The following is a 12,585-nucleotide window of genomic DNA, read 5'->3' as shown; positions in this document are numbered from 1 at the left end:
AATTTAATTTCAGAGGAGAGATGACTGAAGTTTCCTGAAGATCACTGATGCTACAGAGAAACCTGAACTTTTTCCTTTCCCAGCTCACAAATCATTCAGGCTAACAGTCTCTTTCTACTCCCGCTGCTCCTCCCTACACAATTGCCTTGCTAACAACCTGGCAAACTAGGGATTCTGGGTCGCTCTCGTCCTGAGCATCTCTGGGGCGCTACTCTTACACTCAAGTACTCCATTACGAAAGTGTCAAGTGAGATTTCTGCACCACACAAATCATGATAAGAACGGTAAGAACTGCTAATACGTACTAAATATATCTTCCAAGCCTGTCACTGTTCTGTAGCAGGACTGACATACCTCCTGGCGCTGTAGAGAGTGGGAGAGGGGTATGAGCAAACTTCAGCCATTCACAACCATTGTATTTGGATGGAGGAAGGTGTGTACCACCCTCACCACCCAAACTCTCATCCTGCACACCATACCACAGACCACAGCTGATTTGGGGTCATTTTGAGATTTACTATCTGTTATGCCTCAGGCATTTCTTGTTAGTCAAGGAAAGTGAGTTATTTAAAACCACAATGTAATATATAGTATAATCAGAAAAGGATCCCATCACCATTTTCATTTTTCACAACACAAATGGCGTCAATTTATTCAACTGCCTACTTGACATCCTCATTTGGATGTTTTAAGAACATCTTAACCTTGACTGATATACAAATCTTGATTTTCCCCCAAGCCTGCTCTTTCCAGTCTGTAAATGGCAACTCCATCTCCCCAGCCACTCTGGCCAAAAGCCTCAGTGTTATCCTTGACTCCTTTCCTTTTCTTATATCCATACTGTCTGTAAGTCAATTCTGTCATCTCCATCTTCAAAGTGTATTTAGAAAGCGGCCACTGGTAATCTCTACTCCCACTGTGGTCTGAGTCACTGTCCTGTAATATACCCCAATTAGTCTCCCTGTCACTATCCTTGGCCACCTCAGTCTATTCTAACATAGCAACCAAAGAGATCCTTTTGAAAATGAAAACCAGACCCCGGTGCTCTTGGCTCAAAACCTTCCAAGGCTTCCCATCTTACTCACTACAGTAAAAGCCAAAGCCCCACCAAAAGTTGAAGCTCCAATACTCTGGCCACCTGACGCAAAGAGCCAACTTACTGGAAAAGACCCTGATGTTGGGAAAGATTGAGGGCAGGAGGAGAAGGGGACGACAGAGGATGAGATGGCTGGATGGCATCATCAACTCAATGGATATGAGTTTGAGCAAACTCTGGGAGATGGTGAAGGACTGGGAAGCCTGGCCTGCTGCAGTCCATGGGGTCACAGAGAGTTGTAACAACTTAGTACTGAGCAACAACAACAAAGCCTCACCTTGACTCTGATACTCCTCCAGCCTTGCTGTTCATCCCTCTCCTCCCGGGTCACTGGGCACCACAGCCAAGCACGATGGTCTCAGGGTCTTTGTACTTGTTTTCTCTGCCTGCAGGGCTCTTCCCCCAGTTAACTGCTTTACTAGGCCCCTCACTTCTTCATTTCTATGTTCATATGTTACCTTATCAGCAAAGCATTCCCTGATCACTGAAATAAAACACGCCTTATTACCATCACTTTCTCTACTTCCTACCTTGCTTCTTTCTTCTCCTATATCACTGAAAAATTAGTATGTTCATTTGTTTGTTTATGACCACCCCTGCCCAGGAGAATATAAGCTCTAGGATGGGAAATATAAGCCTATTTTGTTCATTGCTGTTTTCCCCAAGGACTAGCCTACACAAGAAGCACACATGGTAGGCACACAATAAATATTTGAACTAAAGAGGGAATGACTTGCAGAGATAGTTTTAATTGGCTAATAGCCTTGAGTTCTCGTCAAGGCAGGGACAGGCATTTGATCACATCAATATAAGTGAATAGGAGCAGGCTGCATCTTAGGTGGGCTACAGATTGGGGATGGAGGAGTGAGAAAGGAGCCCCTAGCACACATACATGGTTACCTTAAATTCCTGACTTAATTAGCTCTAGATACCTTCAGGAGGCCTCTACGCAGCAGGAGCCCAAGAACACAGAAGCTCTGCAAAAGCTTCCTTTGGTCCCCAGAGTAATGCACAACTGGTGATACCAGTTCTGGGCCAGGAAACCTCAACTCCTTTATATCCCTGGCCTTTCCTGTTTGGGCTCACATCACCACTCCAGAAGATTCCCTGTCTGTTTCTGGGAATATTTATAAACATCAGGCTTTCCTGGTTCTCAAGCCCCAGCAACATCAAGGCCACATGATCATGGGAGGAAGCTGGTGGTCCCTCAATAGGACCCAAGCTGCTAGCTCTCCTGGGCCCAGGGAGCCGTTTCCCCTCAGAGCTCTCCCTCTTCTTGATTCCCTATCCTTTTATCTGGATGTTGTGGATAATGCAACAGTCAGCAAACCATGCTAACAAATCCATTTCCAACTAAATTCTATTATTTCTAATAGTTTTTTGGTGGAATGTTTAGGGTTTTCTATATATAAAGTCATGTCATCTGCAAACAGTGACAGTTACACTTCTTCCTTTCCATTCTGAATGACTTTTATCTCTTTTTCTTGCCTAATTGCTCTATCTAGGGCTTCAATACAAATGGCAAGAGGGGGTATCTTTGCCTTGTTCCTGATTTTAGAGATAGCTTTAACTTTTCATTATTGAGTAGGATATTAGTTGTGCATTTGCCACATATGCCCTTTATTATGTTATGATACATCCCTTTTATACTCACTTTTGAGATTTTTTTTAAAAATCATAAATGGGTGCTGAATCCTGTCAAATGCTTTTTTTGCATCTATTGAGATGATCATACAGATTTTATCCTTCATTTTGTTAATGTGAATCAAACTGATTGATTTGTGGATGTTGAACCATCTTTGCATCCCTGGAATAAGTCCCACTCAATAACACTGATCCTTCTGAACTGTTACTGAGTTTGGTTTGTTAATATTTCATTGAGGATTTTTACATCTATGTTCATGAGAGATATTGGTGTGTAATTTTCTTTTTTGTGTTGTCTTTGGTTTTAGTATCAGGGTAATGCTGGCTCCACAATGACTTGAAATATACTCCATCCTCTTTAATCTTTTGGAAGAATTGTGTAGAATTTGTATTGTTTCTTAATTTCAGGAGGTGGAATTCACCGTGGAACCTATTTGGGCCTGGGGTTTACTTTGTGGGAAGGTTCTTAATATAATTCTAGTTTCTTTACTAGATATTGTCATTTAGTCGCTCAGTCATGTCCGATTCTTGCGACTCCATGGACTGTGGCCTGCCAGGCTCCCATATAGGGTTATTTAAATGAATTATTTCATCCTGAGTAAGCTTTGGTAGTTTGTGTCTTTCAAGGAATTTGTTATTTCATCTAAAAGTTGCTGAATTTATAGGAATTAAATTGTCCAGAACATTACTTTATTTTCTCTTAATAGTAATAGAATCTGTAGTTATGTCACCTTTCTCATTATTGATATTTGTTAATTTGTGTCTTCTTTCTTTTTTTCCCTTATCAGCCTGGTTAGATGTTAATCAATTTAATTGACCATCTCAAAGAACCATCGTTTAGGTTCATTGATTTTTTTTCTATTGGTTTTCTATTTCTATTTCATTGATCTCTACTTTGATCTTTTAAAAACATTTCCTTTCTTCTGTTTATTGCAGATTAACTTACTCTTTCTAGTTTTTAAAGTAGAAGCTGATGTCATCAATTTGAGACCATTCTTCTTTTCCAATATAGGTATATAATGCTACAAATTTCTTCTTACATGCTGCTTCAGTGACATCTCATAAATTCAGATACATTCAGTTTCCACTATCATTCAATTCAAAATAACTTTCTAATTTTCCTTTTGATTTCTTCTTTGACCCATCTGTTATTCCTGAATTATATAGCTTCCAAACATTTAGAAATTCTAAGGGAATATTCTATTATTGGTTTCAACATTTATTTTCCCTGTGGTCAGAGAACATAATTTCTATCACTTGAATCCATTTCAATTTATGAAGACTTGTTTTCCGGTCATGAATATAGTCTATCTTAGTAAATGTTCTGTATGCACTTGAAAAGATTATATATTTCGCTACTGAGTGGAGTGTTCCACAAATGTCAACTGGGTCACACTGGTTGACAGTGCTGTTCAAGACCACTATATCCTTGCTGATTCTCTGTCTACTTGTTGTATCAGTTATTGAGAGAGAAGTATTGAAATTTCATAACTGTGGCTACATCTATTTCTCCTTGCAGTTCTACGACTTTTTGCTTCATGTATTTTAAAACTTTCTTATTAGATGCTTAAACATTTAGGATTGCTATGTCCTCTTGATGAATGATTCCTTTATTATGAAATGACCTTCCTTATCCCCAGTAATAGTCTTTGTTCTGTAGTCTATTTGACTAGTATTAATATATAGCAATTCCAGTTTTACTAGTTTAGCACAGAAGATCTTATCTATCTTTTCACTTTTAATTTATTTGTATCTTTATCTTTACAGTGTGCTTCTTGCAGGCAGCATGTACTTGGATCTTGCTTTCCTATCTGACAATTTGCTTTGCCATTGAAATAGTTAATATGGTTATTTAACATGATTGTTGATATGGTTAGGTGAAAGTTCATTATCTTGGTACTTATTTTCTACTTTTCCTTTCTGATATTTGCTCTTTCTTCCCTGTTTTTCTGCCTTCTGGATTAACTGGATATTTTTCATGATTCCATTTTACCTCCTTTGCTGTCTTATTAGCTATAACTCTTTGCTTTTGCTATTTTAGTACTTGCTTTAGGGTTTACAGTATAAGCTTTGAACTTATAAATTCTATTTTCAAATGGCAGTATACCACATCACAGATAGTACAGAGAATGTTATAACGGTATACTATCATTTCTCTCCTCTAAACTTTATTGTGGGATACATTTTTATCTATACTTTAAATACAATAATGTGTTATTTTTTCACACAGTCAGATATCTTTTTAAAGATTTAAACAGGAAGAAAAAATAGCATATAATATATATCCACATAGTTACTATTTTCAGTGATCATTCTTTGAGAATGAAGGCTCCTATTTCCATCTGATATCTTCCCCTGTTAAAGAATATCCTTCAGCGTTTCTTGTAGTATAAGACTACTGTGATGAATTCTTTCAGCTTTTTTCTAATGTCTGAAAAGTTTGTATTTTGCCTTTATTTTTATATTTTCATTGGGTAGGGAATTTTAGGTTGTCAGAGTTTTACCTTTCAGTACTTTAAAACAGTTGCTATGCCGTGCTTTTGCTTGTGCTGTTTTCAGTGAAAATTCTGTCATTCTTATCTCGAGTCCTCTGTCTAGAACAAGCTTTATTTCTCCGGCTATTTTAAATTTTATTCTCCTTATTGTTGAGTTTCAATAATTTTATTATGACGTATTGGTGTTGTTTTATTCATGCTTCTTGAGATTAGTTTTTACTGAGCTTCTTAGATCTACAGTTTCATAGTTGTCATTCACTTTGGAGAACTTCTGGCCATTAGTTCCCTCTTCTCCTTCATGGACTCCAATCACATAAATATTCAACTGTTTAATGTTATCAACATTCATCAATGCTTTTTTCATTTTAAAAAATGTTTTTTCTACCGTTTTTATTCTGAGTAATTTCTTTTCCTCATGTTCACTAATTTTTTTGTGTGTGTGAAATATCTGTCCTGTCATTCATCCTATATATTGCATTTTTCATCTCAGACACTGCTAGTTTCACTTCTAGAATTTGAGTCTTTTTTAAAATGATTTACTTATTTATTTTTGGCTATGCTGATTATTTGTTGCTGCGTGAGCTTTTCTCTAGCTGTGGCAAGCGGGGGCTGCTCTTTAACTGCAGGACTCGGGCTTCTCATCGTGACGGCTTGTCTTTGTGGAGCAGGGGCTCCAGTGTGTGTAGGCTTCAGCAGTTGTGGCTCCTAGGCTCCAGAGCACAGGCTCAACAGTTGTAGCACACAGGCTTAGTTGCTCTATGGCATATGAGATCATCTCAGATCAGGGATCGAACCTGCGTCTCCTGCATCAACAGAAAGGTTCTTAATGCGGAGCCAACAGGGAAGCCCAAATTTGAGCCTTTTTACACCTTCCAAGGCTCTAATGTCTTAAAGACATGGAATACTGTTATAATAAGTGTTTTAGTGTCCTCTGATCATTCGAAAGTCTGCATCAACTTGGGGTCAATTTTGATGAGTATTTTCCTCATTATGGGCCATCTTTCTCTACTTTTCTCCATGTCTGATAGCCTCTGATTATATTTTACCTTGGTTGGTGCTGAATATTTTGTTACAGTTTCTCGAGCTTTGTCCTGGGAGGAAGTTACTTGGAAACAGTTTGATCCTTTTGGGGCATAATTTATGTTTTTTCAGACTGGTCCAGAGCACTGTTCAGTTGAGGGCTAATTAGTCCCCACTGACTGCAAAACTCTTCTAAGTGTGAGATCCAGTTCTCCGTGAGTTACAGATACGAGGTTTTCCAGTCCGGGTGCAGGAAAGAGGCACGGTTTCTGGCCCAGGGTGAGAGCGAGCACTCTGCTCCCATCCGCCCGGGCGGCTCCTTCCCCAGTCTCCCCACACCATCAGCACAGTCTACTCCGTACTCAGGGGGTCTGGAGATCTCTGCAGATCAGCCTCCACACAGCTCTGTCCTCTCCAGTCCCCTGTCCTGTGCACTCTGGACTCTCGGCTCCATCTCTTCAACTCAGGAAGTCCTCAGGGTTGTGCTTGGGGACCTCCCTGCACCATGCCCTGGAAACTCTAGGGAGCAAGTTGTGAGGTCCTTGTAGGAGTCTCTCATTTATTTCCCATCTCTTAGAGATTACTGTCCTTCATTCTCTGAGGTCCACAGTTTTAAAAACCATGATTTCACATATTTTACTTTTTGTTTTCGTTTGGTTGTTTCAGTCAGGCAGGTAAACTTGGTTCCTGTTATATCTTGGCCCCTAAATACAAATTTTATATCTACATGTACATTCATATTGGGGCATTATCACTACTGCTACTTCTACTACTACTGTAGTGGTAACTGTGATTGACTTAAATTTCCTGTGCCAGCAAGTTATCAATTTTTTCAGAGAGTATATTTAATAAACATATGTCAAAGGTAATAGGCTACAACTCCCTCCCTGGCTGCCTTTGTAGCTTGTTGGGGATGTAAAGGCACTCAAAAGAATCCAGGCCTATTATAATAATATGAGCTTATAAATTCTTTTGAAGAAACCAAACACATACCATAAACTAACCATGTTAACTGAACAAAAAGCAAAAAGGAGCATGGAACCAGGAACCTGGTAGACTTGGGCCTTTTATTACAACAAAGATGCCATTCAGTTCATCATTACTGAAAGCTATACTCATGGAGTGGAAAAGGCAGGTCAGGACTGTAGGCTGCTTTCATCCGCACCATGCACAGACTAAGGGTTCTGATCACCCATCAGAAGGGTTCGCCCAGGGATCTTTGGACCCAGGACACTTCTAGCAGTTGGGACTCCATTGCCATCAGCTCTGTGCCCTGGAGGGCCTCCACGTGCAGCTGCCAAACAGGCCACCACGGCCCCCCCAGGGGAGAAGGAAAGTGGGCCAGTCCACCAGCCATCCTCTGCTCCCGCTTCCTTGGCAGGAGGTGCAGAGGGCAGGCTCGCTTGGAGCCAGCTGGCCACCTCCCCTATGCAAACCCAGCCAGTGGGGCTGTACCGCCCCGTCTCCATTCTCCGTGGCTGTACGGTCCCCCACGCAGCTTCTGGAGGAAGTGAATGCTGCTGGCACAAACAAACATCCCCTCAATTCTGCTCCTGACATGCTGTTGCCAAAATTCAGTCTGAAGGAGCTGAAGGCAAACATAAACCTCAGCTCCTGCCAGAGAGGTTGTTTAAGCTAAAAGAAACCAGCAAGACCAAGCAGCTCGACTGCTCTAATTTCCTTGCACATTTCCGCTGTCAAACTGCAGGAGAGATTCCCCCGCCCACTGCATTTCCCCTGGAAAAAGAAAAAAGTTCTTCAAGAAACCTGTCAACTCATTTATGAAAAATCAGCTTCCACGACAAAACTCTAAAAAAGGCGGGGGGGTGGGGAGCGTCAGGAGCACTGGATTAAGCGAGATCTTTCACCATAACTTGGATACTGGCTGGGTGGGTGGACTGGTAATAGAGGAGCCTTAGGCAGAAATCACACCCACCCAGAACTGGGCTTCCTTCCCTTAAACCCAGACCCTGAACCCCTCTGCCAGGTTGGTGAAGCTCATGGTCGCTTCTCAGAATAATGTTTACAATGAATAAAATAAAATATATGAGCTTGTAAAGAAAACCAGTTAGGCTGAAATACAGTTATCAAAATAATAAAGAAATGTGAAATAGAGTCATAAATGTGCTTCTTCACTAACACATTAGATGACAGGATCAAGCAGAAGTTCTAAAATCTACCTTCATCCCAAAGCAGTGATGAGTATCTGTGACATTTCAAGATATCTGTAAAGCGATGGGAAAGTAGATGATTTCTTTTGGCGACAACATCATAGGTGCTTCATTGCCTACATTCATAACTGAAGCGAGCACTAGATTTCAGTGAGAGGTTCATGAAAAGAAAAATGCAAAGTTGTTCTCACTCAAGTTTACAGACCCTCCTGAATTCTATTCACAAACCTCTTTGTGGGTCCTGGGACTCCTTGAAAAGGAAGACCTTTCTTTTTCTTGGCTGTTGGGAGACAGCACTGCACTGGGAGACACAGGGGCACATCCCCACCCTGGCTTCCCCTCTAACACAATGTGTTCCTGGTATTAAGAACAGGGCTTGGTACACAGAAGACCATGAATATCCACTTACTAGATGAACAGATGAATGAGTGGATGAAAACTTCTCTTATTATAAAAAAAAATATTCCCTGTTTCATACCAGCAGTTCTCAACCCTGTCTACATGTGAGAATCGCATCCTGAGATTTTAGAAAATCCTGAGACCCAGGCTATACCTCCAGAAATTCAGACTCCAGTGGTTAGGGTGGGGCACCGGCTTTTGTAATTTTTAAAACCACCCCAGGTACAGCCAAAGTTGAGAGTCTACAGAACCACAGAGCAGTGTTTAGGTGAGAGTATAATGCTCCCATATGAACTTCCCTAGACTTAGATGAAATTAGTGCAGAAACTGAACTCTGCAAGGGGCTAAACATATAAATTGAGTTTCTGACCTTTGGAGTCAGGTCACAGTTCTAAATCCAGCAACATCCGAAATATCTGAACTACATTTTCAGACTTTGATGAAAAAAATCCCAGGCTTGATAGTGAAGACCATGAAACAAATTGCAACCCCTCGGGCAAGCCCTGCAAGGCCCCTCGCTCCCTCCCCTCACTGTAAGAAATCCACAGGTCTGGGCAAGCAGCACACCTTTGCGTGAAAATTCATAGTTGTGTGCTTTCTTCAACTATACGGTGGAGATGATAATAATAATGCCAACCCTAAAGTAATGCTGCAGGGACTGAAAGAAGTAAGGGGCCAAAAAGCATTTTTAGGTAGCCAAACATGCTACCAAGATTCTATATTATTACACTCTACCAATTGAGCTTGAAGCGGTGGAAAGACCTAATGACTCAGATTCTAGGTCAGACTCTCTGCATGCAAATTCTGGCACTACCTCTTACCAGCTATGTCATCTAATACTAATTATTTAACTCTTTGGACCTCATTCCATCTCCCAGGGTTTTGGGAAGGTTTGGCTGAATTAACGTACTTAAAGTACCATTGGTTCTAGAGTTGGTAGATGGAGACTATTACATTTAGAATGGATAACAACAGGTCCTAATGTACAGCACAGGAGACTATATTCAATACCCTGTGATAAGCCACAATGGAGAAGGATATTAAAAAAAGAATGTATATATAAAACTTGAGCTTTGCATCAGAATCACCTGGAGGGCTTGTTAAAACACTGATGGCTGAGCCCCTAGGCAGAGCTTTTGATTCAGTAAACCTGGGCTAGGATCCAGAAATTTGCATGTCTAACAAGCTCTGCTGGCCTGGGAACCACACTTTGAGAACCACTGGCTGAGAACAATGCCTGGCATACAGTAAGTATCTAATAAGTGTTAGCTGTTACAATCTTTCCCTGGCCTCTAATTTTGTAGCCCCTGAGCAAAGCAGTTTCTGCTCCACTGTTCCTCATAACTGCCTTCATGAAAAAAATAAACTTAAAGAAGTTTTTTTTAATTTTGTAATCGGATACAGCCGATTAACAATGTGATAGTTTCAGGTGAACGGCGAAATGACTCAGTCACACATATACATGTATCGATTCTCCCCCAAACTCCTCTTCCACCCAGGTGCCACATAACATTCAACAGAGTTCCCTGTGCTATAGAGTAGGTTGGTTAATAAGTAGGGAGGTTAATAAGTAGGATAATTTATTGGTTATCCATTTTAAATACAGCAGCGTGTACAAGTCCACCCCAAACTCCTTAACTATCCCTTTTCCCCGTCCTTCCCTCCTGGCAACCGTAAGTTCATCCTCTAAGTCTGTGAGTTTCTTTTTGTCTTGGAGGTAATTCTGAAATCTGCTAGCAGTGGTTCCCAAGGTGTGGACCCCATGAACACCACATGGGAGCTTACTAGTAATGAAGTTCTTGGGCCCCCACCCAGATCTATTGGATCAGGAAGTAAGGGGTTGAGGCTCAACATCTTGTGTTCCAACTAATAGCCCTCCACGTGATTCTGAAGCACAGCAACTTTAAGACATACTGCTGTATTAGAAAGTGACCATGGCCACCACAATACTCCTTGCAAAAGTGAAAGGCAGGATGGCTTAAGATCCGGAGTAGAGTTTTTGGTAGAACTGGAGCTCAAGAACGGACCCAGCTTCTTAGTCACTGTGTGGCCCTACATGAGTTGCAGTACCCCTTTAAGCTTCAGTTTCCTCATCTGTAAACATGGGCATCATCATGGGGCCTACACTGCAGGGAACGGACATGACACAAAGTGCTTGGACACACACTACGTGTTCAAACAAAGTTAGCGGTCACTGTGATCCTTATAATCATGATGACATGTACACTCTCAAAATGATTTGGGATAGCTTATAACCGAGACACAGACATAAAGGTGCATAGGATAGCTAAAATAAAGAGTTAAAAAAAAAAAAAAGAAATAAAAATGTCACACTCAGAAGGTGGAGTGAGGGAGGGCTGAAATTGTTGTTGCACTTGTCTTGCAACTTGAGGTCTGGACTTCCCTGTGGGCCAGAGTCCAGAGAGAAAATACAGAGATCCTGGTTTCCACCGCATGAATAGAGGAAGGAGACCAACTCTTTAGGGGAAACAATACTGTCCCTTGGTCACACCAGCTCTAAATTCTAGAAGAATCTGCTCACAGGAACCTGTGCACAAAGGCCCTGGGTAACAGAGGGAATCTCCTCCAGCAGTGCTTTATGGACCTGTTTCTTTAATCCTCAACAAGAGTCAAGGGCAAAAATCCTTAGATCCCAGAAGATGAGAGAAGTTATACTCACTTTGGGTGCCGAATGTCAGGGAGAGAGCGATTCAGGGAGATTTTATCGCTGACGTAAATGTTAAATCCATTTTCTCGGTACGCCTGGTCCACTCGCTCAGCATAGGTCAACGGGAAGGGCCTCCCTTGTTCTCCATCTCCTAGGAGCAAAGAGCAAAATCAGGGTTGCCAATTAAAAGCAGTGGGAAAGGGAAGAGGAAAAACGTGCTTAAATCACCAAGAAAAGTCCTTACACTTGATACAGAGTGTTTCTCCAGATTCTGCAGGGCTAGAGAGGGGAAGGGAGTGAGACTCAGGCATGCCTGTGTCACGCACTGCAGCTCTGTCCTCCTGTAACCTCCACAACAGGCTGTCAGGGTGGACACGTGAGCCCTCTTTCTACAGAGAGAAAAGCCGGGACTTGGGACTTCCCTGGTGGTCCAGTGGTGAGGAGTCCGCCCGCCAATGCAGGGGTCACAGGTTTGATTCCTGGTTTGGGAGGGTCCCACATGCCATGGGGTGACTGGACCTGCGTACCACAACTGCTAAAGCCAGCATGCTCTAGAGCCAGGGCTTCACAGCAGGAGAAGCCACCACAACGAGAAGCCCACACACTGCAACTGGAGGGTAGCCCCCACTCGCCACAGCTGGAGAGGTCCAGTGTGGCAACAAAGACCCAGAGCAACCAAAAATAATAAGCAAATAAAATTATGCAATAAAAAAGAAAAACCAGGACTCAGAAAGGTTATAAAAGTAGGTCTCTGGGCTCCAATGCCCATGCTTCCCCCGCCCTCTGCCAGGAGCCCCAAATATCCCTGACCCTGAAGTCCACCCACCTGGATGGGAGGCCAGGTCACCTGCCTAGGAGCTGACCCACCTTGGGCCAGCCACACTAGCTCTGTGAACTGTAGCTTGTTCCTGTCTGGTACCCACACCATCCTGAGACAGTCAAACAAAGAGGCTGCACACCCGAGAGCTTTCTGTAAAGATAAACCCTATTAACCATGTGAGGAAATACTGTGATTCCTCTCCAGGTGACTCGAACTTTACATGTAAACCAAAATTGCCACAAATGATCAAAGATGCTTTGATTTTTTTAAAG

General features: G+C 41.9%; 1 protein-coding gene across 1 annotated transcript in view; it reads right to left on the bottom strand.

Moving 5' to 3' along the window:
* The window catches only part of GALNT10 (polypeptide N-acetylgalactosaminyltransferase 10), a 214,704-nt gene that overhangs the window by 102,492 nt on the left and 99,627 nt on the right, over positions 1-12,585 (bottom strand). Inside the window, exon 3 of the mRNA XM_065918970.1 lies at positions 11,506-11,644. Within this exon, the coding sequence (XP_065775042.1) occupies positions 11,506-11,644 (139 nt within the window). The remainder of the gene's footprint in view (positions 1-11,505; positions 11,645-12,585) is intronic.

The sequence above is a fragment of the Muntiacus reevesi genome, chromosome 1, assembly GCF_963930625.1.
Source record: "Muntiacus reevesi chromosome 1, mMunRee1.1, whole genome shotgun sequence".
Classification (NCBI taxonomy): domain Eukaryota; kingdom Metazoa; phylum Chordata; class Mammalia; order Artiodactyla; family Cervidae; genus Muntiacus; species Muntiacus reevesi.
Note: the sequence above shows the minus strand (reverse complement) of the source record. Positions and strands in the feature narration are given on the sequence as shown.